Source organism: Alternaria ethzedia (genome assembly GCF_023757985.1).
Source record: "Alternaria ethzedia strain BMP 0044 chromosome Unknown scaffold_27, whole genome shotgun sequence".
Taxonomy (NCBI): domain Eukaryota; kingdom Fungi; phylum Ascomycota; class Dothideomycetes; order Pleosporales; family Pleosporaceae; genus Alternaria; species Alternaria ethzedia.
The window spans coordinates 301,569-327,453 of NW_026056220.1; the positions used below are offsets into that span (position 1 = coordinate 301,569).

The following is a 25,885-nucleotide window of genomic DNA, read 5'->3' on the forward strand; positions in this document are numbered from 1 at the left end:
ACATGTTGCGTGAAGATGATTGGAAAAGCTACTGGGTATCACCAAAAAGGGTTTCAAGTCCGGTATAGCCCTCTACCAACATGTCTTCGGGAATACGAGGGAACATAGTGCAAATTGATCAAGTTGATGACAATATACCCAGCATGAGAGCCAGGCAAATGCACTTTTTCGGTAGTATTACTATAATACACAGGCTTACTAACAGCCGTTCTAATTCGCATCGTTCAGTAAAAACTCAAACCCGCCCATCTCAGCCCAGCACAGCTCTCTATCGCATAAAAACAATCAATCAATCAATCAAGCACGTATATACTGTCATCGCTATCCTCGCCTCCCTCTTCATTACGAGGCGACAATCGCTTCTAACGACTTCCTCTCCTCTCTGGGACTGGACCGGGAACCATGACTTTGAACGGCATCTCACGACCCGCAGCACCTCCGACGTTCATCGGTGCGTACGGGCTGAAATGCTGTCCTTGCTGCTGCTGGTGTTGTTGCTGAGATGGTGCGGGTGCCAGTACCTGCTGTCCATTTTGGCCGGTAGTAGCAGCACTCCTAGGCAGTGACTGGCCACTGCTCTTGGGTCTGCCTCCGGCTGGGCTTTGGGGACCGTACGGGCTGGGGTATGTGGGCATGTTCATGGGTGCTGGGGCGAGTTGGCGGGGACCTCCAAACGGTCCGCCTGCTGTGCTCGGGGGTTGGGTAAGGGGAATTCCGCTGTGGGCGTGGGGCGCGTGATGGGGATATGGGCTAGGGAAAGAACCAGTGGGAAGGGCCGCAAGTGGCGAGTACTGCATCATCATGTGTTGTGGTGGAGGCGGTCCGCTGAGGTACATGTAGTGTTGCGGCGGGCCTTGGGTATACTGTAGGTACGCTTCTGGCGGAGGGTGATGGGGACTGTGTTGAGGAGCGTGCTGTGGATGGTGTATCGGAGATGCTTGCTGGGAATGCGAAGGCTGCGATTGCGGTGTAGCGCCAGTCGCCGAGCCTTCAGACTGCCGGGCACCCTTTTGCGTCGCGGATTTTTCGCGCGGATCGGGTGTTGGGGTAATTCCGGCCTGCGCTTCCTCCTCCCGCTTCTTTGCCTTGCGTTCGGCCCACCACATGGTCATGGATTGACTGCGCTTCTCTGATTTTACGCGCGGTTTCCGTCGCGAGCCTGACGCTGGGGATGAGTCGTCCGCGTAGCTGTTGTTGGCTGTATACTGACTAAGGGGGGCAGTGAGCATGTACGCGTCAGGAGTACTGGATTCGCTCGGATGCACAAGTGGTACCTCTGTGTTGGGCGCAGAATACTGTAGTGTGCCTTGAAAAACCGTCTCAGCAGAGTTCGGTGCCATTATGGGTATGCCTTCCGGGAACGGCTGGGCATCAATAGTAAACTGACCTTGACCTTCACTCATTGAGTTCAGTGCTGGTGGTGGAGCGTTTGGGCCATGTGCCGATGGTGCTGGGGTTCCTGATTCGCTGGTCTTCTTTCGTGGGCCTTTCTTTACTCCAAAGTCACTACGGCGAGCTACGTTCTTACTACCGGCTGGACGTCCACGCTTAGGGTTAGCATCTGAATACTCGTCTACGTCCATGGTAGATGAGTCCTCGTCCCCGGAACTACCGACAACTGATTCCTCTCTCATTTCTTGGATGCGTTGATGGAGCAAGTTACTAGCGGTTGTCCGGGCTCGCTTTACGCCCCGTCCTTCTGGTTCTGGAGTCTCCGAGGTTGGCTTTGTGAATCGACTAACACCTTTCTTGCGCGCGCCGCCCCAACCGTTGTGCTTCTTGGGGGTGTTGGCACCAGTTCCTGTGTCAGTACCGTCAAACTTGCGGGTGGCTCTCCGTTGCCGCTTAGATGGTCGACCATCACCGTCTTCTTCGTCTTCCTCTTCGCTGGGAGCTGCCGACTCAAGCTGGTCCCGAGTGCGACGTGTGCGCAGTTCTCTCTTGCCACCCTTGTCCGCGCCTGGTCGCTGTAGGAAAGGATCCTGACAACCGGGTGGCTTCTTTGGGTCGTAGATATAGCCATAGAGGTCGGCCTCTTTCATGTCCTCGAAGACTTCCGGAGCCAGCGGGATACGTCCACCGTTGCAAGCCTTCTTTGCTGGATGCATGTGAGGTGCAGTCTATGACTGTTAGCGGATACATATGAAAGGATAACAGCAACATACCCTTGCGTCCAACACAAGATACTCATCCTGCCAAGCTTTGAGGATCTGTTGCGTGTTCTGCGTCAGAGCGTAGAGATTCTCAGTACTCCGTTGCGCTGCTGGAAACTTCGTCAAGGCGGCAATAGCAGCTTGTACGTCAGTCATCGGCTTAAAGCGCTTCTGCAAGAGGTAGTCTGCTCTATCTTCGCACTCGGCTTCGATCGGAGAAGGCGCGTCTTCGATGAAGGGGTCGGGAAGATCTGACTCGGAGAGCATATCCTCTTCAGGCTCTAGCAGTCTTGGAACTGCAGACTCAGCCGGCGTTGATGCAGAATCGCGCGGTGTCTGTGAGGCTGACTCTGGCAGCGCGATCTTGGGCACCGCAAGCTTGGTGGACCTCCTAGACGTAGGCTCTGGCCTTGACTCGCGTGTCGGTGCTGATGTATGTGAACCGCCTTCGAGTGAGTCTTGACCGGGTGGCGCAGAACCTTGGGGTGTCCTGGATGGTTTCTGTACAACGTCTATGCGATCGTACTCGGCCTCGCTCTCGTCATCCTCAATCGCTTCTTCGTTCTCATCATCAGAACTATGCAGACGGTTGTTGTTGAGAAGTCGCATGGATGGCTTGGCGTTGCCGTTGGGTGTGCTCTGATTGGATGGCTGATCATCATCATCTTCTGTAAGTGGAAACATGGCGGCAGCATTGCGAGAAGCTTTTGATGGCGCTGATGAAGTCCCTCTTGAAGTACCGCCACGACCGCGTCCTCCTCGACTGCCTCTGCCGCGACCGCCTCGTCCGCGTCCGCCACGTGAGCCTCGACCACCGCGTCCACGACCTCTTGGCGCTGGCGGAGGCGCAACAGGCACTTCAACTTCACTCTCTTCGGCACTCTCATCTTCAGACTCAGAGGCGTCTTCCGGGGTAGGTGAGCGCTCTGGAAGTGCGCCAACTATTGACTTGCGTTCTTTGGGAAGTTTTCCATGGTGCTTCTTCAGACCGTCAAAGAACTCGGGTGACAGGCCAAAGACCATGAACAACGGGTGCTCGTAAGATGCGTAAATTTCGGACGCGGACGGCGCCTCGAATGAATTACCAGAAATGTTGGAAGCTGAGCGAGTAGTCTTTCTAGTGATGGTAGGACTCAGTTTGGTGGGACTGAATGCTGGTGCAACCGTGTCTGGCGCATCTGGTTCTGACGGGGCTTGTTTTGCTGCTTGACCACGGGTCCGGGAAGGCGTGTCATCTTGCTGCGAATTGCGACGTGTGGCACCGCGCGTAGCCGCACCCCGTGGACGTGGCATCAGGAAGATACGCGGGGCCAATGCAAGTAGTGAATGTTGTGTTGAGTTTGATGTGGGTGTACCTGTCGGGACAATGTCTCCATGTAGGGGCCGAAGGGGCGTAGCGCGAATCGCAAGCCTTCAGGGTGACAAAAGCTGTGAGCGAAGAAGATGAACAGAACCTTGCGCTTCCGCAAAGAGCGCGCGCAAATAAAAGCTAGCAGGTGATAGAGGGTATCTTGAAAAGGAAATGGGAAATGGAATAGTCAGTGAATCGAGTGTGATGATCTTTGTTACGGGGCGTGGCTGCTTCAGCAAAAGCGAGCCGAACCATGATCGCGCTTGGCGCATGCGCAGGCAGCCAATGACATCAACACGCTAAACTGACTGGCATCTAGCTGTCAGATGGTCCAAACAAGACGGCCATGACTTGATGTTTGCAGTGATATCCGCCGACTATATACGCCTCCGCTCTCTCAGTGACTCGTGACTGTGGGCACCATCACCTTGAACTAGACTCCTTATCTTCCATCCATCATGCCACCCAAGACAGCTGACGAGGAGCTCGCGGAACTGGAAGCTCTGGCTGGTGAGACTCCCGCGCCCCCGCCGAAGCATGCCAAAGGGTCCCGCGCACCACGCCAGAAGATCCAGCGCCAGGAGGATGAAGATGCTCTGAAGGATCTGGACGAGCTGGAGCAATTGGGCAAGGCTCAACCAGCAGCTCCCCGCCAGATCAGTCGTCCAAACACCCCCAAAGTAGCCTCGTCGTCGACTACATCGAGCAGCCGCCGCGCACCAGGCGTAGCTACTCCCTCTTCCACTGGATCAGCACGTACAAGCGAAGACAACCGACCTTCAGTGCCGAGGAAATCAGGGGAGAGTACCCGTTCGTACCACCAGAGCTTCGCGCCAACCCAAGAGGAGCCCGCCAAACAACAAGCACCTGAGCCCCAGGAGGAGAAGCAGTCCGGTGGATCATGGTGGGGAGGTGGATGGGGAGGACTGGTGTCAACAGCCACTGCTGCAGCAGAGACGGCGAGGAAGCAAGCCGAAGCCGCCTACCAGGAGATTCAGAAGAACCAAGAAGCCCAACGATGGGCAGAGCAAGTACGGGGGAACGTTGGCGCTCTTCGCGGCATTGGTACGATTCGTCTTTCGACCCATGCCGTCTCAATCTAACAAGCTACAGGAGGTGAGCTCGGCAAGCGTGCCGTACCTACCTTTACCAACATCCTAAACACCCTCGCACCACCCATCTCCCAGCATGAACGCCTCCAGATCCACATCACACACGACCTCATCGGGTACCCCTCGCTCGACCCCCTCATCTACCAGACCTTCGCCGGAGTCATGGCACAAGTCGAAGGCGGAGACCTTATGGTCATCCAACGCGGCTCAGAGTCAACACAGCGCGGATCGCTAGACGGCTACCGGGGCGGCGGCGGGGGCTGGAACGACGGGCCATGGTGGCGACACACTGACAAGCGCGACCTCTCCGTGGTCAAGGGGCTTGTTGAAGGCACAAAGCTCGCACGCGTCAGCGCAGAATCGTACGCGAACGAGTTCTTCGGTGCAAGAGGAGGCGTTGAAGAAGCAGCCAAGCAAGCGACAGAGGTCCTGAGCGAGACGAACCCCGTCAGGAGCAGCGACATCTTTATTGCGATCCAAGCTATCAGCTATCCCGTACAAGACGAACTCTTTGCTACATCCTCCTCGGAAGAAAAGTCGGATGTGGAAGAACAAAAGGAGGACGGGGAGGAGGTGGCTTTCGCTATCTACCTGCACGACCCTATCCACGGTATCTCCTTCAAGTCCATCAGCCAGTCTTTCCCGTCGAAATGGGTCGACTGGCTAGATGCGCCGGCCAATACCGAGGCTGAGGGCGAGGAGCAACAACTACCACAGGAGATCTACGAGATTATTGAGAGTGGTGGTGTTGACCCGCGGGAGTGGGTTAGTGAGTGGATGGAGGAGACGATAAACTTGAGTGTGGGTATTGTTGCACAGCGCTATGTAGCAAGGAGGATGGGAGTCGGAGAGGGTGGACTGGGCAGAGGAAAGGCGAGAGAAGCTGTGGTGGATGCTGGGGGTGGTGAGGCTGCACGAGCGGGCATCATTTGAGGACGTGGCATGGACTTGATCATTTATTTTATCTTCTCTGGTCGCGGCAAGGCGCTGGGATATGCACCTGAGTACTCACTGAATGAGTTCGGCATTTGCCCCGCGAATGGACACTGTTGTTCGAATTACGATATCTTCGGCTTCCATCCCATGTCCTTCAAATATGCCTTCTGCCGTTGATTCCTTCAGGTAATCCCTAGTGGCCTGGCTTCTATCGCATGATACTGATCGCACAAGGCTCATCGTTCCTCATGCTGAACACTATTCTCGTCGTTTATGACGCCCCTCTCGCGTCGTGGCGCATTACTTCATGCCAAACCTCAGCAGTCCAGGTCATCACCCCATGCGCCTTGCCAGATATCTATTCCACGAAGTCCGCATTTCAACCACTCTTCTTCTTGTCACCGGGCTCTCTCTTGTCCCTCTTTCCTCCCTTGAGTATCTCCAGATGCCCCGCCTTCTGCGCAAGCATCTTCTCTGTATTGCCTACGAGCCCAGAGCTGCTCTTGTGCTTGATCTTGTTCTGTGTGATGATGGACGCTTTCTTGGGCTTGATGACGCGGGCGCCGGTTTGTTTGCGCGCAACCGAGGACCTAGAGTTCAGATGTTAGTATGCGTGTTGGGAGAATAGTTTGCGCCTGGTGGAGTGTTGAGCGCGGAGATAGAACGCACTTCTTCGGAGGAGCGGCCTTGGTCTTCTTGATTGCGCCTTGGGCCATTGCGACGGTCGGCAGTAGACGCGTACGTGGGTTCGAGTATGCGGAGGTTTGACAAAAGTCGGAGCGTCTTGGACTCTCTTCCGGAACGGTGAACGAGGGCTTGGTCGGGTGATTGATGTCCGAACACGACTAATCACACGATAGTATGCAAATCTCCACTAATCGAGTCGGACGTTGGTGTGACGCTATTGGGGGTAAGACGGCTGTATGTTTCTTTGGATAATTCGCGCTTCCAACATTTTTCGCGATGCTTGGCGCCTCACCGCCGCACTAGGCCCAGAGCGGTTTGAGCAGTTTGCGGGGGACTGCATTTAGCCTTTTCACCCACCGTGGGGAGTGCCGCTCCATGAGCCCGTAGACCCGTTTTCCAAGCCCCTTCGCGCTGCGCACCCTGCGTTTCTTTTGGAAATCTCCGTGTGCAAAGAGGGGGACCAGGCGGCCACCTGTTTGTCGTCGAGGGAAAGCCTGGCGAACTGGCACGGAACAATTTCTGCGTCGTCTCAGCATCCCAGAGATGGTATCCGATTATCTGGACGCCGAGTTGGTACCAATCAATCGCACAGTACCATTGCTACCGACTTTCCATGTGCAGTGCATGGATCCGGATATTTGCATGCTGCACGTGTCCTCCGACCTACCGCCAAGACTGCTTGCTTGCCCTTCTAGAAGTCTTGCAGCGACAAGGCGACTGGCTCATGTACGTCACGTCAATTTAGCCATAGAACAACCGGTCCCGGCTGGGGTGAAGCGACTAGGGTCCCTCAATATCGGGCCGTTGGCCAGCAACTGCATGCTGTTCCTGGATATGCAGTCGCTGCTAGACATTTCATGGGAAGGTGGTCATTCGATGTACGAACATGCACGATGACTAGTCGACTAAACGGCTAGGGCGGTGCGGATCTCTTGGTGACTATGGGGTTACCGTCGTGGCTATCACCGCGGCGTATGTTCTGGGGAAGCCATTCAAAAGCTGGGGATTCTCCGCGTTTTCGTTCGCTGTTCAGGACGTTGCTCGACTACTGACCAGGCATCATGGAGCTCTTCTCTCGCACCGTGGTCAGCGCCCTGTCGCTTTCCGTCGCCTTTGCTGGCTCGGCTTCTGCTCTCGAGGCCTTCCGCAAGCCTACTGTTTCTTCTACAGAAGGTGATGGCTCGTCTCTTCTTGCCGCGCGTGGCTCTCCTGTTAGTATCCACGCTGATGCTGCGGATTGGCCCGGTGTTCTGCGCGCTGCTCACGACCTTGCTATCGACTTCGGACGCGTTACGGGTACCAATGGTACTCTGATGACTTCTGGAACACCGACGGCTAACGCTTCCATGATCTTCAATGTCACTGGGATCAGTGAAGACTGGAGCGTTAGTGGCAGTGCTGCATCCAACTCATCAGCTGGCACCATCATCGTGGGAACCATTGGCAATTCAAGCCTGATCGACGACATGATCGCCAGCGGACAGCTCGACGTCAGCGAGGTTGAGGGTCAATGGGAGTCCTACGTCAGTGCTGTGGTGAAGCAGGCTGGAAACATGACTGGCGACGCACTTGTCATTGCTGGTATGTATCCCGAGATTGGTCTTGAAGCTCGACGCTAACTCTTTATAGGCAGCGATCGCCGTGGTGCCATCTACGGAATCTACGATATCTCCGAGCAAATCGGTGTCTCGCCATGGCACTGGTTCGCCGACGTACCTGCGAAGAAACACGACTCCATCTACATGCTCCAAACCATCAAGGTCCAGAAGACTCCATCTGTCAAGTACCGAGGTTTCTTCATCAACGACGAGGCCCCTGCTCTTACCGGCTGGGCCAACGACCGCTACCCTCAGTCTCCGTATGGCGCACCTTTCGGAGCTCAGTTCTACTCCAAGGTCTTCGAACTGCTGCTCCGCTCCAAGGCCAACTACCTCTGGCCGGCTATGTGGAACGGCATGTTCAACGTCGACGACGCTCGCAATCAACCTCTTGCTGACGAGTACGGCATCGTGATGGGAACTTCTCACACTGAGCCCATGGTTCGTGCCACCCAGGAATGGAGCAAGGTCGCCAAGGGTGCTGAGTCTGGCTGGTCTTGGGCGACCAACAACGCCACTCTCTACGACTACTTCATGGAGGGTGCCGTGCGCGCCGCTCCGTATGAGAACGTCGTCACTGTTGGTATGCGCGGATACCACGACACTGCTATGTCGTCTGATGTCCAAACCTCGGTCCTTGAGGCTGTGGTCGACGCTCAGCAAGACATTCTCACCAAGGTTCACGGCGACGCATCAGAGGTTCCTCAGATGTGGTGCTTGTACAAGGAAGTCCAGGACTACTTTGAGGCTGGCATGAAAGTTCCCGACTGGGTCACTCTCCTCTGGACTGAAGACAACTGGCAAAACATCCGCCGTCTTCCAGTTGGCGACGAGAAGAACCGATCCGGTGGTGCTGGTGTCTACTACCACTTCGACTACGTTGGTGACTCCCGCAACTACAAGTGGCAGGATACTATCCAGCTCCAGAAGACCTACGAGCAGATGAAGCTGGCCAAGGACCGTGAGGCTGACCGTATCTGGATCGTCAACGTCGGTGACATCAAGCCCGCCGAGATTGCCATCAGCCATTGGTTCGACATTGCCTACGACATGGACTCTTACAACCACGACTCAGTGCCCGAGTGGCTCGCTGGATTTGCCGCCCGTAACTTCGGTGAAGAGCATGCTGAGGAGATCGCCGAGATCATGGACGAGTATGGTTTCCTCGCCAACATGCGCAAGTTTGAATGGGTCGAGCCCTCTTCCTTCAGCGTTCTCAACTACGAGGAGGCTGACCGCATTCTCGCTCACTGGGAGTCACTCGCCGAACGCGCCAACAAGGTCAATGCTGCGCTTTCTCCGGAGCAACAGCCCGCATTCTACGAGATCATCCTGCACCGTGTCCTCGCTGGAGGAAACCACGTCGATGTACAGGTTTCGGGCGCCAGGAACATCATCTACGCGCAGATGGGCCGCAACAGCGCCAACAGGTGGATGCAGCGTGTGATTGATGGCATGAACAAGGACCACAACCTCACCCGCCTCTACCACACTCAACTCAACGGCAAGTGGGATCACATGATGGACCAGACCCATCTTGGTTACCAAGGATACTGGTAAGTTCTAAATGATCTAGCGATGGAACTTATGATGCTAACCCAATCACAGGCAACAACCTATGCGCCAGTCCACCCCCGATCTCCGCTGGGTACAGACTCAAGAACGATCCCTAGCCGGCGACATGGGCATCTCCGTTGAAGGCTCGAACGCCACCATTCCCGGTGATGACATGTGGCACAGCAACGGCGGTGGTTCGCTCACCCTGCCGGCCATGACACCCTTCACTCCCAAGCGCTGGATCGAAATCTCTCATCGCGGCACCGGAGCCTTCAACTGGAACATCAGCGCCGATCCCTTCGTCACGCTCTCCGAAGCCAAAGGAACCATGCAGCCCAATGACGAAGACATCCGCATCTACGTCGATGTAGACTGGACCAAGGTCGAAGACGGCTTCGGCGCCCAAAGCAAGCTCAACTTCTCCAGCTCCACCGACTTCGGCACGCAGGGTGGAAACCCACAAGTCATGTTCATGGTAAACAAGACGTCCATCCCCTCCGACTTCAACGCCGGCTTCGTCGAATCCGCGGGCCAACTCGCTTTCGAAGCAGAGCACTACACGCGCTCCACGCCTGGTTCCTCCGACAACGAATACATGGTCCTCCCCAAATACGGCCGTACCATGTCTGGCGTCAAGCTCGCGAACAACCTAGCCGAGGGCCTTGATTCCTCCAGCGCACCAAGTCTGGAATACGACTTCGTCACCTTCACACCCACCACCAAGGCCAAGGGCCTCAACGTCACCCTCATCCTCACACCCACCCACAACATCAACCCAAAGGTTCCCCTCGCGTACATCGCCCAGATCGACAACAAGACCGAAGCCCGCCGCCAGTTCGTCATCGACCAGCCGCAGCCCAACTTCCCCGTTGGCTGGGGTGTTGCGGTTGCGGATAGCGCGTGGAAGAACACGACTAACCACGGTGAACTTGCACCTGGTAAGCACACGCTCAAGCTGTGGCTTGTAGAGGCGAATGTTATTCTGCAGAAGGTTGTCCTGGATTTGGGTGGTGTTGTTTACAGTCATAATGGGCCGCCGGAGAGTTATCGCGTTGGCGGGAATGCGACTATGCACTAGATGGATTGGTGCTAGAGGGGATGGAAAGGATAGTATGGAGAGATGAATTCAGTAATGTAATGTGTTCATTCGCAATGAGTTGTCGAAACGTGTGTGTGTGTGTGCTTGTACGTATGTGAGACTGTACGAAATACGATGACAACGGACCGATGCGATAAGATTAGCTGACTTGTCGCCATGGCATGGCGGACCGATTCTTGTGCGAATGGGAAAAGCTGCTCGAAGAAGACACAGTATACCTGATCTATTGATGGAGAAGTGAATATCCTCATGCCCATGCATCGCTATGCTACACCCCGAAGAAAGACAATCCTGAACGCCAACACAATATGCCACCACCTGTCTTGTATCCAAATTCTCAATCTGCCCTCTACACCCTCCAAGTCTCCCATGCATGTTCTTCCCCCTTCCCTAAGCAACGCCCCCAGCCCCTCCCCCCGCACCCCCAGCACTCCCTCCCACATCACTTGTAGCGCCCCCTTTCCCCGCTTTCCTCCGCATGCTCTTGCTACGGTGTGAATAGTAATTGCTCGGTTCCTTCATCTGCTCCTTGTCGAGGCGCTCTTGGCTGGGTTGCAGTTTGCCGTCTGTGGCGCGTTCTTTGACTTTGCTGACTTTGGAGCCCATTGTAGAGGTTGTGTTGGGAGCGTTGGGGTTGGTGAAGGGTTGGGGTGGAGGGACGGGTAGGTGGGGGAGGAAGGGGTGGGTTGGTGTGGGTGTTGAGGTGGTGGTGGATGTGGTTTGCGCGTGTGGTCGTGAGGTGGTAGAGGAAGAATAGTGGCTTTGGTCGGATAGGATGATTACACTGCTGTCTCGTCAGCTCAAGTCCAGCAACAAGTCGCGTGTGCGCATTCGCGCAAGGCTGTCTTCTCAATCCACTTACGGTGGCGCAGGATGAGGTTCCGGTTCCGGTTTACTTGGTGGTCTCGATGTCGCGTCGGTGAGTTGAGATTCTTGTCGTGAATGTTCAGGTCTAGAAATAAGGAGAGAGAGTTAGGAATTGGACCGACAAAAGATACGAGATGGTTGCACAAACTACCTAGGTAAGATTGGGCATACGTACGACAGGGATGACGTAGGTGGGTGCGGCTGGAATGGCGGATCGGCAGGGTCTGGTACCTGGAAGTGGGGCGCAGGTGCTTTACCGGATTGGGCGAGGATGATGATTCTGGGTTGGATGTGGTTAATGGGAGTGATTTTGGTTTGGTGGTAGTCGTCTGGAGATGGTAGAGTTTGAGATGAAAGGGGTGAGAACTTACGGTGGTGCAGCTGGCGGTTCTGGGTCGTTTCCACCATCCTTCATCTCTCCAGAAGTTGAGTATGGTTCTCGGTGTGACATTTGACTTGAGTATTGAGACTGCTGAATGAAGTGCCAGACAACTCTGTATACTTCGAGTAGAAACTTGTGTGCCTCTATGACAGAGACTGTGTGTATAACGGCGATGGAAGACTGCTCGATGTTGTTGACAGTACGAAATTGGGCTTGAAGGGAAGTCATAGCAAGAGCCGGCGAGAAGGAGATATCCATCATGTTAATTGAGTTGATGGCCCTAACCGTGCCCCATCCCGACTCTTATATATGATATGAGGCCTCTCATCTCAGCACGAGCATGAGCGCATTTCCAACGATCTCCCTCCGACTCACAGCCGGAGTCATGGCTGTCGCAGCACTCTACTCTTTCGATCTCGCCCCATCACCCATCTAGTGCTCATCTAACGAGTAGGAATGGTCGTTTCCACGTTGAAGAACGCGCTAGAGCAACGTTGAAAGCTCGGCCAGAACGTGTAGGGTCGGATATAGGGCTAAGTTTGGTAGCCGTGACCCGCTTGACAGCCTGTATAGGAAGAATCATTGGATCGACCCGGTTTTAGTCAGAGGGAAGCCTGAGAGGAGGCTCAAGTTAAGCTTTCTGGCATGTGTCTCAGAGGTGACCCGTTTCGGTGTCTAAGTGCGAGGCAGTTCGGTCAACCGAGTCGGCGACTCGGAAGACTGGAATAGGTGCATCAGGCGAGCCATTGCCTTTAGTCGGGTATAGATGCATTCTTCACCTTCAACCAAGCGGATCGCGTCGCGGGCGATGCTGTAGTGATGTGGCTGTGCGTGGGATATGGGCATCGTGTAATTTAGCTAGGGCGGTTAGAACTTCCGTTCGTGGGAGGCCTGGTAGGCCGAGCAGGAGGCTTACTCTGGATCGCCACCATGGCGGTGTTGTGCATGATAAGGCCCTCAATCATCTGTGATATCGAGGGAGAGAGAAAGAGGAAATTGCGACATTAGTGACGGGATTGGGGACGTGGAGATGTTTGGCCGTTCGCGCATGGCGCATGGTGCCCCGCTTCAGCCCTGGAGGTCCACAACACCGGGCTGGTTCCTGGCCGTGGCCGCCACGGCCGCCCACCCAATTCCCGCCGCTACTCTGCAAACCCACCAACAGCTCCATCATCATCCTCATTCTCAGCACACTCGTGACTCTAGCTCTCTCATCATCCCTCTTGACTAATCGCCTTTGTGCCGCGACGTTCACTGCCGCGCCCTTCCTATTGCTCACACGTCTCTGCCACGGCGGGTTCCGACATCCATCTCTCTGGGAACACCAACGCCCAGATCGACCACAATGCCAGGGATCATGGGCTTATCTCAGCCATAAATAGAGAGCTTCGCGACACTCTAGGATTGGTCTCAGGACCAGACTTGTGACTCGTATCACAATCATGTCTGCCTCGCCCTAAGGTGAACGGTCGTTGGGGGCCAATGGCAGTGCACGCGGAGCCGAGTTCCAGGACCACCACCAAGCCTCGAGCAGCCTCGTCTGTGTTACTGCTTATATAATGCACGGCGAACCGACTGTGACGTCTTGACTGGTTAGGAACCCAGCAGATAAATTATTCCCAAAGATTCCAGACCATTGACATGAGGGCCGATCGATCCCTGCTCCGACCGGTCAACAGATTAGCACACCGTTTCTACCGCGCATGCATTTGCTGTCACGGGAGCGTCACGCCCTTCGCGCTTATATATCAGCTCTGACAGCTTGAGCGCAATATGTAAGTATGGCGGGAGTAGAAAAACTTCCGGGCGAGCACACGCAACAGTATGCGATAACATTACCAATACCAAGGCAACTATGACTCCAAACTCCAGGGAAGGTCGAGATTCCGAACACTAGCCCATCTTCAGTAGTCCATCAGGCCAAGAAGCTGACAGTAGCACTATCAAGGCGATGTAGACACGCTACGTCCGATGATCCAGTCTTGTTCCTCGAAACCATCCCGAAAGAAACGCCCTCACATCTCAACGCCGAAAGCTAATCAGCCTGCGACTGCTCAACCACCACGCCTACCCCCCTCGAATCAGCACCCTAGAAACAAAGCGGAACCCCAGAATTACAAGTACACCCGGTCGGACAGTTAAACCCAGGCACCGTAGTTTCCGGCTGCGGCGGCTGTGTCGGCTTCGGCGGGTTCGTTGGCGGCTCAGGAGCCGACTCATCAGGTCTATAATTTTTCTTGAGCGCCCCGACAATCACATCGCCAATCTCCTTGTGTCCATCCTGTTTCGGATGCAACGTCCGCGCTATATACCCATTGAAATTCCCGCTCCCACTCCCACCGTTTAGGGGCTGCGGCTCAATTTTCACCTCCATGCTCAGGTTTGGTTCCTCGGGGTTGCGGAAGGTGGTTATCGTGTATTGGTCTTGTTGTACGGATTCGCCCTCGGGGTATCCGCGTAGCTTCTCAATGATATCCTCGGGTGGGCCGGGGGCATCTAAGTCGTCGCTGGGCTCGTATGTGGTAACGCTGTCGCCGTCGTGGATGGTAAGCCAAAACCGGATGGGGTTGTTAAAGATGTGCACCTCGGAGCTGTTAGGATTGATCTGCGACCTGAAGCTGTGGCCTTTTTCGCAGAAGCGATGGCCTTCCAGGGCGGGGTTGATGTCGATGTATCGAATTTTCGGGTCGTTGTAGTGTTCGACGGCGGAGCGGATCGCGAGGTTCACGGCGTCAACCTAAGCGGGTAAGGGGTGTCAGTGTGTAAGATGAGAGTACCATGAGAGTAGAATTTACCAGATCATTAAACTCCTGTCGCATTTCTTTTACGAGCTTCTGTGCATTCTTTGGCAATTGGAACTGTCTGCCAAAATCCCAGTCGTTGCATGCGTCGTCAAGGGCGAAGAAGCGCGCATATCCTAGCATGAAGAGTGTTGCGTCGTTGCCGCTGACAGCAGGGTGGGCCCTCCAGATATCTATAGTATCTATAGCGGCCTGCTGAAGTTTCTCTCCGACTCTTCCTCGTACTAGCTTGATCTCCTTCCTGCACAATCCCGTCGGGTCGTCAGCATCGTCGTCTTCGTAATGAGTCCCATAGTCTACTCTCGGGTCGGTATGGAAGAGGCAGCTGTCGGCCATGGGGTAGAAATCGGCATTATTCCCGCCGGCTTCGAGCATGGTCATCTTCGGTCGTGTCAACTTGTCCATCTGGTCGTTGATGTTCTTTCCCAAATGGGCGCCGGAACAGGCTCTGAACTCGAATTGGGGATCTTGATCGGGGGTTGGTGTCCAGTCCTGGTATCTGTCGTTGACTATGGTTGACCAGGCGTACTTGAAGCGCATGCATCCGTCTTCGTTTCCGTCGTATGCGGTGTCGTTGTTCCATTGAACTCCGCTCTGTTGTGTCTTAGTCAATGTGTAGCGATTGAGTGAGTTTACGTACTCCCCAGGAATCCCCGATGGCGGAAAAGATGAACTCATTGTCTCTGGTGATCAATGTGGGATTGAGGACCGCGCCCTGGGGGTAACCCAACACCGTCTGTGCCAGAAGTACTGCCGCAAGGGTGAGAGGATTCTGATACGTAAACATGTTGACGAGGAACCTGTGTAGAAGAGGAGATGAGGGGAGGAGCTGGTTCGGTGTCTTCATTATCCTCTTTCTACGATCTTCTTATACCTTTTCACCTTGAGCACGGCTTCAAGGGTCGACTGTCAGCAGTGAGCATATACGAGACCGTCTGAGTAGACTTTCGATCTCAAACCCATCTTCACGAAGCGGCACGGAGCTGACATCAGGGATTCTCAGGTCGGTTGTGTATACTTGCCATCTGTGTCATCAATTGGGCGTACTTTTTGGGGTCTAAAGACGTCGTTCACAAATGTTTCAATGCTCGGTTAGGATATTTCGATCACCGTACAAGTCATGATGGCCCTAACCCCTACGAATCTGTCAAACAAACCAACTACCCAGGAGGACGAGCTGCTAATCTGATTCGACATCATGAACAGAAGCCAAGATGAATATTCGTCCGAACGTCACCATCAACAGCCTACGCGCACTGTCCCTGCATGGGGCCATTAACGCCCGGCGCTTCGGTTTGAACCATCTTGAAACCTGGGGTGTCGACAAAGCCTCGCTTTGTAGTCAGAAACGTAAGCAGCAGGGCGGAGAAGCGACAGGGCGGTAGCAGGATTGATGAGAACTATCTTAGTCGTGAGGCAGACGGTCGATCCTGCGTGAGGCTGTGGAGACGGCACCGAAATATCTACTGAGTAGGCCTGACCCCAATGCGAAACCTTCATGTCAGTCTTGGCGATGAGATTGAACGCCCAGAGCTCAGCGAGGTTTATGGCGCGTTGTTGTTCGGCTTTGGGGAACATGTATAGCAGTCTGTTGGAATCACTCATGCCCGTTGATCGACAGCAATACCACATGATTGATGTATCCATAGAAGATCATACGCACTCGCAATGATAACAGTATGACGACCAAGTACACTACTCATTCATCCGTATCCCAAATACCCAGTGTGACATCCATGATCCCCCTCCACTCAACATGCGCATCCATCCGACTTCCTGCGCCTCTCCCTCTGACAGCCTTCACAAACCCCTCACCTTCCTCCACCTCATCTAGCGCACTTCCCCCGAACTTGATCGAGCCCTTTCTCCCATACGCCTTCATTTTCCCGAACCAACTGAACGGGTAACGCAGGTACAAGTCACCAATGCCGACCCAATGCGAACTCTTCGTATTGAGAAGGGGATCGTACAGTTCGTCCAAGAGCTCTCGGTCTGCATTATCCAGACGTAAAACCGTGTTGCCATACAATGTAGTCGTTTTAATCGTGCTTTCATCATCCGGACTCACGGCAGCAAATGGTCGTAGATATGCGTTTACGTTGCCTTTGATACTCGCGAGAGTAGTGTACGAGCCATGTGGTATCTCGGCGACTACATTGCCGTAAGCCGAGTGGATTTCCGTGTAATGTGTAAAAGGCTGCTGTGGCCAATATTCCCAGAGCGCAGCGACGTTGATGTCTCCGCTGACTGTATACACCACGATTTCTTCAGGTCGCATCGGTTTTCCAATGAACGTATACCGCGGTACCAGCATAAGATCGATCTGCCCGCTTTTGCTGTGTATCTTCAGTGTGCCTTCACAGCCGTACCATCCCCATATGACTCCTGTTGTTGAGCTGGAATCGATGTTATGTGGATGCAACGGGTCCGGGCCTTTGCCGCCTTCGTATGTGTACTCGCCATGCGAAGTATGTGTGATGAGGTTGTTGATCTGCCAGGCCCAGTCGTGGATCCATAGATCGAATGTTTCGGACCTGATCTCGAGCACATCCAATAGCCGTTCAGGCGATTCTGGACGGAAGTATACCATAACTTTGATCTCTGTACAAATGTCTTCGTCATCGTCGGAGGGAAGGTAGTCCAGGCTGAGGCTCGTTGCAGTTTGGTTGTAAACAACATTCTTGTAATCTGCAATAGAGCTGGAATTGACTTCGAGCCGAACTTCGATGTCTGAGGTCTGGTCGACGTCGCCTCTCTGGACGTGAATTATACCAGAGAGACGACCGCCAATTGTGGAATTGGATGAGTCGGATAGACGCCAATGGGTTTCAGCTCCGTCGCTGTTCGAGATGTTGAAGCCAAATGTGCGCGCTTCAGAAGAAACAATCGATTCACATCTGGCGTAGTTGATGGTGGCCGGTGTGGTGTCGTATAAAGATCGGTCAGAAGTCGTCGTATGGCCGGGAGGGCACGCATTCCAATACAGCAATACTATCGCGAATACGAGCAGCCCTAGTTGCGGTACTCTCCACAGTGGACGCTGTCGAATCAAGGGACCTGGTTCCTCTTCGGAAGCCTATATGCTCATTAGAATTGATAAAGCGAACATCTGCGGCAACAATACTAACCACCCGTACTTCACGCCCGCTCGAACCCGTCTTCATTGCCATCTCTTCCATAATTGCGTGCTGTTGTGAATTGTTTAGAGAGAGGCAGTAAAGGAAGAGATGGGATCAAAGTAAAAGACCCGCAGACGGCAGGCACAACCAGGAAGGCAGCAGCCGCGATGCCATGCTGACTGTGAAGACGCCCGGTGCCGCGCCGCACTCGGTTTCAGATGTCTGCGACGCGCCACAACGCAGACCCTGGCACGAGGCGGACTGCACTGCGCGCCTCTGATCAGCACTCTGAATAGCTCGTCGTTATATTTGAAGGAGAATTCTCAGCCCGAGATGCGCATGGTGATTATGTACGAGCGGCATCCTTCGCGCTTGCCTTCCGCCCTGACGTGCTAGCATTAGCAAGGCGAGCAAATGACGTCACAACAGCACGATGTACAACCTGGTCATCACGGTTAAATTTGAATAGAAGTTCATGAATGCTTCATCTTGAAGACTTTTTCCTTATTGAGGCTCTACCTAATCGTGCTATTCAGTCAGAAAACTGCCAGCACTTGGCTGCCCATAGGATTGCTCAAACACACAGATGCCAACTCCGACGCCGACGCCAGAGAAATATGCACCAAAGCTCATGAGAGTCCGCTAATCGTTTCCTAGCTCACCGTGTTGAGCTTTTCACCATTCAGGACGAGGTCGCGGCAACATGAGGTAACCCTGGCCGTCGTGGGTGAGAGGGCAGGGGACCAGAGGGCAGTTGCCGTTCTTGTACTTCAATGAGCACATGAAGCGCAGGCACTCAGTGTTGTTCTCCATGCAGGGGCGACACTTGGTACCGCTGTCGCATCGCCGGTCCATGGCGTAACACTCCGTGCATGATACGACGGTCTCAGGGAGCTTGACATTGCGCGGCGGGACGACATGAATGGCACCACGGAGACGCTCGCCGTTGTTGCTGAGGTCCATGATGCGGGCATCCTTGAACTTGAGTTCGTCCTTGGCGTCCTTGAGCTGGGCTCGCTGGCGATCGGACAGAGTGGTCATTTCACGAAGCTTGCCCTTGATGTCCTCGATGGCGCCGCGGTTTCCACGTTGCTCTTGGGCGTCGGTCAGCTCAAACTTTCGGACGACAAGCTCTTGGCGCAGATCAGCTATGGTCTGCTCGCGTGCAGTCGCAGCGTCAGCAAAGGCCTGATTTTGTGAGCGGTGATGGTCGATGATCCGCTGATGGTCGACTGCCTCCTGCTGCTCCTTGGTGAGGAGGGCCTTTTGCTCCTTGGCGATCTGCTTGAGCGCTGCCAACTCGGCATTCCTAGCGGCCAACTTGGTGTTCATAGTGGCTAACTCGGCATCCTTAGCAGCCATCCTGGCGCCATGCACACCGACCTTATCATCTAGCATGAGTTAGCTTAGGCCCTTTTGGTACAGTATGATGTTCGAACTTACTTCCGGGATTTGCCTTGCTGATCAACGCATTGCGGGCACCTAGCTGTTGACGTTGCTTTTTGATCTCAGCAACATGTCTCGCGATCACAAGCTCTTTCCTTACCGACTGAGTGTTCTGGGCCTTGATCTCAGCGTCCTGGATCTTTAGCTTGGCGTTCAAGTCCTTGAGCTCAGCAACCCTGGCCTTGAGCTCAGCGTCCTTGCTCTTCATCTTAACGTCGAGGTCTTGAACTTCAGTCGCCTTCCTCTTCATCTCAAGTTCGTTCTTCTTGATCATGACGTCCTTCTCAGACATAGCACGAGACATCGCGGCATTTTGGTTCTCGGTGGACTCGATCTGGAATCCGACAAGTCCTAGCTTCTTAGCGGCCTCTGTGTTCTCGCGCTTGAGCCTGGCCAAGTTTTCCTCGGCGGCTGCCAACTGGTCCTCTAGCACGGTCCGCTGCTCCTGCTCAGTCATCCGTACCATCGTTGGTTGGTCGAATTCGAAATCATGAATGGCATGCACGACGGAGTCTGCTGGAGTCGGGGGTGTATCAGATGCAGCAGGCACGGATGACTCGATGTGAGGGACGTGGACGGGTGGCGACCAGGAGCTGCGACCAGAACGATGATCAGACTCGCTGTCGGCGGTCTTGTCGTAGTCATTGATAGTATCAATCATGCTCCTGAACTCCATCCTGTTTTCAGGGATGTACTCGGGGATCGGCTGATCAGACCTAAGGGCGGAGGTCAAGGGCTCTTGCTGCTCTTGCAGGAAAGACGCCACAGACTCTGGGGCCCTGTATGGTTGAGCCAGCGGGGAGAACATCTCCGAACTTGAAGCAAGACGTGTAGCAAAGCGAGGGACTAGATGTGGTCAGTCAGTCATTTAGTAATGTAAACATGGATCTGGTCACTCACCACTGGCTACGGTCGGCAGCGACACCGGGCGCGGAGCTGGCGAAGGGACTGGTGTAGAAGACTGCCTCTGCCTCATGAGGACATCGAGGCCTGCGAAGTGGTTGCGTGGAGGCGACCTTGCGCGGTTCTCCGAGAGTGACATGCGGCCGACGAGACCGTTGGTACGGTGAATGCCGTTGATGCCAGTGGTGTTCTGAGAGGAGGTGCCCTCGTCACTGAGGTCGATGAGGTTGCCCGACATGTTGCCAGTGGTCGGTGGTGGTGATTGGGAATGGGAAAGGATGGGAAAAGACAGAAGAGCTGTCCGTTGTTGTGGAGGATTTTGTTTTGATTGTGGGGAGGTGAGGTGAGAGACAGCAGTCACAACAACGCCAAGCCAGAGACGAGCGCAACAGGCAGTCACCGTGACTTACACAACAACAGCACGTTGCCGGGCCCGTGCGCAAGATAGCAAACTGGACTCGAAAATCGGGAACGACGGGAGAAGATGGAAAGAGACAGAAGACCCTGACATGAAGTGACTAAGGATTTAAAGACTACTATTCGAAGTGAATAGCCTTTGATACCACTTTAATGTGTACAAACTTACCCTCAAGTCAGACGCTGCTACTATGCTACAAGTGTCATAGGCGGATGGCGAAGCATATACCTTTGTGCCAAGGCTTCGTGTATGGAACCAAGAAGAAGGCATGCGTGTCTGATATGCTCTTTCCGGTCTAGAACTGCGCAAGAGGCGATGACATCATCCTGATTCTTCATCGAAATGGACGGCAAACGCCCACCAGACAACCACAAATAACAGTGCGTGAGGATACTTATCATTGATGTAGTTTCGAGGTGCATACGCAGTAAGAAAGCAACTCGTCGCCGGGGGGTACGCCTACTATGCACCTTGGCCATCTCTTGTCAAATCATTTCCCATATCGTTCTTGACCTCATCTCAATGCACGCGCAATGACAAAGAGAACAGGAAAAATGGGAGATAAAGGCTTGCGATACTTGACATGAGCAACAGGAAGACTCAGAGCGCCATTAACTTCTTGCTGAATGATTTACTCGCTACGCCGACGTCTCCAAGCAGATTGCGCTCTGAACGGTGAAAAGGTCTTGATCATCGGCCGAAGCGCTTCAGCTCCCAGACCCTCAGAGGCGGATAGACAACTGCAGCCCATGCGAAACCGACATAATTGCCCATCTAATCGTGTTAGCCTTGCACATCTTTGCCTCTTCACGCGCACATACATCAGCTCCGTAAGTACCAACTTGCTTAGCAATTGGCCCAATGTACCAAACCTGAGCCATACACATGATGGCTCCAATCCAACCGATCACGAAAGACGTAAAAGCCGCGATGCCCAGCGGAAGCTTCTTCTTCTGGTTCCACACTTGCCAATTGAAGCCAGTTTTGCGACGGAAGATCAGATGTTCCTCGAGCGTGATGGCAATCCAGACTGAGACCCAGTAGCCCATGAGAGCGAGGAAGTTGGTGAAGATCTCGGCAAGATGGGCACGCCCTGCTAGTGCGCAGACCGTGTAGATGACTACGCCAACGGTATTCCAAATGACTCTCGGTACGACACTTGCATAGCGGCCCAGAATCTGGGCGTCGATGCCGGAAGAGTAGGTTGGGACGATGAGGTTGGCGACGAGACCCAAGGCGACTACCACGCCACAGAATGAACCGAAAGCGCCTAGTGGTTTGTATGCCTCGACTATCAGGGCGCCTTGCGATACCCCATATGCCGCTTCCCAGTCCGTGTTGATCAGCATACCGCATGCCAGACCGATGCCCAAGACGAAGGCGAACGTGAAGCTGCACATCAAACCGAGCATGGTCATGCCGAAGATCTTGAATGAAGATGCGTGTTCTGGGTAGTAGACGAAGTAGTCTGCTGCTCCTCCGCCGTACGTGATAGCCGCAGCGAGTGTCAAGCCGAAGAAGCTGATGCGATTCCCGACTATGGTGTCTGGGTCTTCGTCGCCATGGGACTCGGAGGAGATGTTGAACTGCGGACCGGCGACGCCAGCTAGAATGCATAACACAATGAGTTGTGGTAGCCAGGCCCAGCGCTCGTAGTAGTGGAAGATCTGGTAGCCGAAGGTTGTGATAGCCCATGCAATGATCGCTACGATGATGATGCCGACCACGACGGACATGGAGTTGCCCGAAACAGCTGAGAGTATCTGTCCAGCGACTACGCAGTCGATCATCCCGTACCCAAGCAGAACGACAATGTTGAGCAGGACGACGACCTTGGAAGGCCACCAGCCGGTGATGTATCGTGAGAAGATCATAGTCCTGTTCCCGCTCTTCGGGCCAAAGGTTGCGATGTATGCGACGACCAGGCAGCCGACGAATGCGCCGAAGACGGCCAGCATGCAGGAATCGAGGAAGCCGAGGGCGAAGACGGCAGGACCGAGCATGCCCAGTGTGATGTTGTTTGCCGCGAGATTGACGCTGAACCACATGATGGCTACCTGGGAGTATCCAAGCAGGCGCAAGTCCTGACGCTCCTCCGGCTCGACACGCTCAATGCCGCGGGCCTCGAGGTTGTATGCGACAAGCTGCCTCTCAAACGCCTTCCACATGTCCTGCCATCTGCTCTGGTGTCCCGCTCCTTCATTCTCGATATCGTGTGCGCTGACAGGTAGTCCGGTTTCGTTTCTCGCGTTCGGGGCGAATATCGACTTTTTTTCATCGGGCGGGTTCGTAATGGGGTCCATGACGGCGACCTAAAGCCATTAGTAGCAGCCTCGCGGCGCGGGAGCAAAGCATGAGTCCTTTCGCAGGCTTTAACCTGATCAAGTTCAGACCGTATATCTCAGATCGCTGCCAGCAAAGATGCTGGCGAGCGAACACCGGTCTCATGCGTTCTGCTATCTGACGTTACCTTGATCGGGCATTCTGCTACTCGGCTGCATCCTGACTGTGTTGCCGTACTTGTGAGGAGAAATTGACGCGATAGTAGAATGCGAAGTAATGATCAGGAGAGAGATTGTGTGCCAATGGAAGCTGCGAGAAATGGGAGTGACATTGGAAGCGAAAGGCGACGAGCGAAAGATAACATGACCAAAAACCCCGCCATCGTGCCGTCCCGAAAACCTTGCGCCTTTCCCGCGTCTTGAACTGCTCGCGTAATGGGATGCGTTCAGACTCTTCAACAATTTTCGATTAGACTCGACTTGTCGCGCGCATACCCGTGGACGCGTCGAAATCACGCGATGGTTGTGGAGGTGTGGGAGCAGACGTCCGTGGTCATAGCTTCTTTGAGTTCACGCGGTGTTCCCGCGGGTCAGCCTCGCCCAGCTAACATCGACGCTGCACTTCCTATGACAGCATCGTCTCGCATTCAACGACAAACTCGAACGAAAATAACGGCAAGAGCACTACGGTCACGCCGATGAGCACCTGCTATCCATGGCGACGTCACCTCACGTATGCAGCAAGTACACGCGGCGCTCTTATCATTTTCGGCGCAAGCCAGTAACCCCCGGTCTACATCGGCCCTGTGCCATCTTCCACACCATGCTCCTTTCTCTAAGCTGCATATCCGTTCTGTGCGTCTCTGCACTTAGCAGTCGTCCTACTACTATCCTATCAAGTGTCCTCTGGTTCGGTCGATTTTTTCGGTTTACTACTATCCTACTTCCAGGTTTTCATGAGGTTATGCCCATATTAGGCAGGTCTAAGATCTGCGTTGCGACACATGAACACCGGATCACGACCCCATGTCACGAACCCATGAACCCATGCTTATCTGTGATAGGTAAGATGCGACTAACCGCTATTACTGTACCTCGATTACTACCGCCATCCCCGGCCATTGCCGTGGGACTAATGCGGGGGAAGGAACGTACGCCAAACTACAGTGGATGATACTTTAGATATGCATTCAAGCATGCATTATTAGGTCAAGCTTTAAGTATCTGTCGGTGTGCAGCAGACTGCAGCAAGCCTTACATTCTTCACAACTATCTCTCGAAGTGTATTCATCATGAGGTTGGCGGATACGTTGTTGTTGACCACTGGTCTCGTACCATTGACCTTCGCTGCGCCGGCAATCCACGGACGGGCCAACACCAGCACATGTAGGAAGACTACTGTCGCTATCATGTAAGTTTCATCTTGAAACACGATCCAAGGTTGACTAATAGTTCGTAGTGGTGGCGGAGTTGCCGGTATCACAGCAGCTGTAAGTCTACATTGAGACTCTTGTCACGATGAACAGACCAAGGCAAATTTCATCTGATTCAATACACTGCGGAGGCTCAACGATTATGCCTAACCCAGCTGCTAATAGCTTCCAGCAAGCGCTTGCCAATCAATCAGTCACCGACTTCCTGATTCTCGAGTACCAAGACCACATCGGTGGCCGCATGCGAAACACAAAGTTCGGTTCCGACTCCAACGGCGACCCTTACACCGTCGAGCTAGGCGCAAACTGGATCTCTGGTCTGGGTGAAAACACAATAGACGGTCCAGAAAACCCGGTCTGGACTTTCTCAAAACAAGTCAATCTCTCCAGCCCAAATTCCGACTCTTTCTCCGTCGCGACCTACAATGAGACGGGAGCTGTGGACTTCACAAACTTATTGGATGAGTTTGAAGAGTACTGGAGTGTTTTCGAACAAAGTGCTGGAACGCTACTCTCCGAGAACTTGCAAGACAGGAGCTTCCGTGCAGGTCTTTGGCAAAGCGGGTGGAGACCAAAGGACGATCCGGCGCGCAAGGCTGTGGAGTACTATCTCTGGGATTGGGAGACCGCTCAGGTAAGCTACCTGGAACGATCATTTGTGAGACATGCTAATACGCAAGCTTTCCAGACACCCGAGGAATCAAGCTTCGTCTATGGCATTACGGGATACAATCTGACCTACTATGGCTTCTCCGAGGTCAGCAACTGTACGTATCCCCGCATATAAACATGATCTTCGCACTGACTGAAATAATTCCCAGTCTGCACCGACCAACGCGGCTTCAACACCTGGCTCAAGCACCAAGCCTCCAAATTCCTCCAACCCGCCGACCCCCGCCTCCTCCTCAACACCATCGTAACAAACATCACCTACTCCGACACCAGCGTCGAGATCCTCACCTCAGACGGCTCCTGCATCGAAGCCGACTACGCCATCTCCACCGTCTCCCTCGGCGTCCTCCAAAACGACGCCATAACCTTCTCGCCCACCCTCCCGGACTGGAAGCAATCCGCCATCGCCACCTTCTCCTTCGGCACCTACACAAAGCTCTTCTTTCAATTCAACGAAACCTTCTGGCCAACCGACAAGCAATTCTTCCTTTATGCGGATCCCACTACACGTGGGTACTACACCGTCTGGCAGAGTCTATCAACAGAAGGGTTCCTGCCCGGTTCCAACATCCTCTTCGCCACGCTCGTAGACGAACAGTCTTACCGCGTGGAAGCGCAGGACGATGAAACTACGAAAGCGGAGGGTATGGCTGTCCTCCGTAAAATGTTCCCCAACATCACGGTCCCTGAACCTATTGCGTTTACCTACCCGCGCTGGACCCAAACACCCTGGTCCTACGGTTCCTACTCCAACTGGCCCGCTGGAACGACACTCGAAATGCACCAAAACCTTCGCGCGAATGTAGGCAGGTTGTATTTTGCGGGCGAGGCGATGAGTGCGGAGTACTTTGGTTTCTTGCACGGTGCGTGGTTCGAGGGGCAGGAGGTTGGTGAGAGGATTGCGGGTCGGATTACGACGGAGTGTGTTAATACGGGGAGTGGGTGTGGAGACTACAATCGGTATGAGGTGTTGCGTGGGACGACGGAGTTGTGGGAGGTTAATGCGTTTAATGGGATGGGGACGAGTCCGTTTTTTGTGGCGGATACTAGAGAGGCGGAGTAGGAGGAT

The 25,885-nt window shown here is 54.1% G+C and overlaps 9 protein-coding genes across 9 annotated transcripts; 3 read left to right on the top strand and 6 right to left on the bottom strand.

The window, feature by feature from the left end:
* Positions 1-362: 362 nt before the first annotated feature.
* On the bottom strand, positions 363-3,446 carry J4E87_008573 (uncharacterized protein; the record flags this gene model as incomplete). Its single annotated transcript, XM_049380161.1, has 2 exons — positions 363-2,120; positions 2,166-3,446. 2 exons carry the CDS (start codon positions 3,444-3,446, stop codon positions 363-365), a joined length of 3,039 nt encoding a protein of 1,012 aa, XP_049230158.1.
* A 516-nt stretch (positions 3,447-3,962) lies between these two features.
* Positions 3,963-5,549, top strand: J4E87_008574 (uncharacterized protein; the record flags this gene model as incomplete). The annotated part of the gene is made up of 2 exons (XM_049380162.1): positions 3,963-4,569; positions 4,618-5,549. 2 exons carry the CDS (start codon positions 3,963-3,965, stop codon positions 5,547-5,549), a joined length of 1,539 nt encoding a protein of 512 aa, XP_049230159.1.
* Positions 5,550-5,931: 382 nt separating this feature from the next.
* On the bottom strand, positions 5,932-6,268 carry J4E87_008575 (uncharacterized protein; the record flags this gene model as incomplete). The annotated part of the gene is made up of 2 exons (XM_049380163.1): positions 5,932-6,142; positions 6,222-6,268. 2 exons carry the CDS (start codon positions 6,266-6,268, stop codon positions 5,932-5,934), a joined length of 258 nt encoding a protein of 85 aa, XP_049230160.1.
* Positions 6,269-7,300: 1,032 nt separating this feature from the next.
* On the top strand, positions 7,301-10,472 carry J4E87_008576 (uncharacterized protein; the record flags this gene model as incomplete). Its single annotated transcript, XM_049380164.1, has 3 exons — positions 7,301-7,820; positions 7,869-9,393; positions 9,446-10,472. The coding sequence occupies 3 exons, from the start codon at positions 7,301-7,303 to the stop codon at positions 10,470-10,472; spliced, it is 3,072 nt and encodes a 1,023-aa protein (XP_049230161.1).
* A 3,489-nt stretch (positions 10,473-13,961) lies between these two features.
* J4E87_008577 (uncharacterized protein) lies at positions 13,962-15,330 on the bottom strand (the record flags this gene model as incomplete). Its single annotated transcript, XM_049380165.1, has 4 exons — positions 13,962-13,967; positions 14,000-14,479; positions 14,538-15,137; positions 15,184-15,330. The coding sequence occupies 4 exons, from the start codon at positions 15,328-15,330 to the stop codon at positions 13,962-13,964; spliced, it is 1,233 nt and encodes a 410-aa protein (XP_049230162.1).
* Positions 15,331-16,242: 912 nt separating this feature from the next.
* On the bottom strand, positions 16,243-17,722 carry J4E87_008578 (uncharacterized protein; the record flags this gene model as incomplete). The annotated part of the gene is made up of 2 exons (XM_049380166.1): positions 16,243-17,619; positions 17,672-17,722. The coding sequence occupies 2 exons, from the start codon at positions 17,720-17,722 to the stop codon at positions 16,243-16,245; spliced, it is 1,428 nt and encodes a 475-aa protein (XP_049230163.1).
* Positions 17,723-18,337: 615 nt separating this feature from the next.
* J4E87_008579 (uncharacterized protein) lies at positions 18,338-20,249 on the bottom strand (the record flags this gene model as incomplete). Its single annotated transcript, XM_049380167.1, has 3 exons — positions 18,338-19,053; positions 19,106-19,954; positions 20,009-20,249. The coding sequence occupies 3 exons, from the start codon at positions 20,247-20,249 to the stop codon at positions 18,338-18,340; spliced, it is 1,806 nt and encodes a 601-aa protein (XP_049230164.1).
* An 870-nt stretch (positions 20,250-21,119) lies between these two features.
* On the bottom strand, positions 21,120-22,877 carry J4E87_008580 (uncharacterized protein; the record flags this gene model as incomplete). The annotated part of the gene is made up of 3 exons (XM_049380168.1): positions 21,120-21,203; positions 21,251-22,741; positions 22,869-22,877. 3 exons carry the CDS (start codon positions 22,875-22,877, stop codon positions 21,120-21,122), a joined length of 1,584 nt encoding a protein of 527 aa, XP_049230165.1.
* A 1,126-nt stretch (positions 22,878-24,003) lies between these two features.
* On the top strand, positions 24,004-25,879 carry J4E87_008581 (uncharacterized protein; the record flags this gene model as incomplete). Its single annotated transcript, XM_049380169.1, has 5 exons — positions 24,004-24,122; positions 24,171-24,201; positions 24,317-24,778; positions 24,833-24,911; positions 24,966-25,879. 5 exons carry the CDS (start codon positions 24,004-24,006, stop codon positions 25,877-25,879), a joined length of 1,605 nt encoding a protein of 534 aa, XP_049230166.1.
* Between the last annotated feature and the right edge of the window lie 6 nt (positions 25,880-25,885).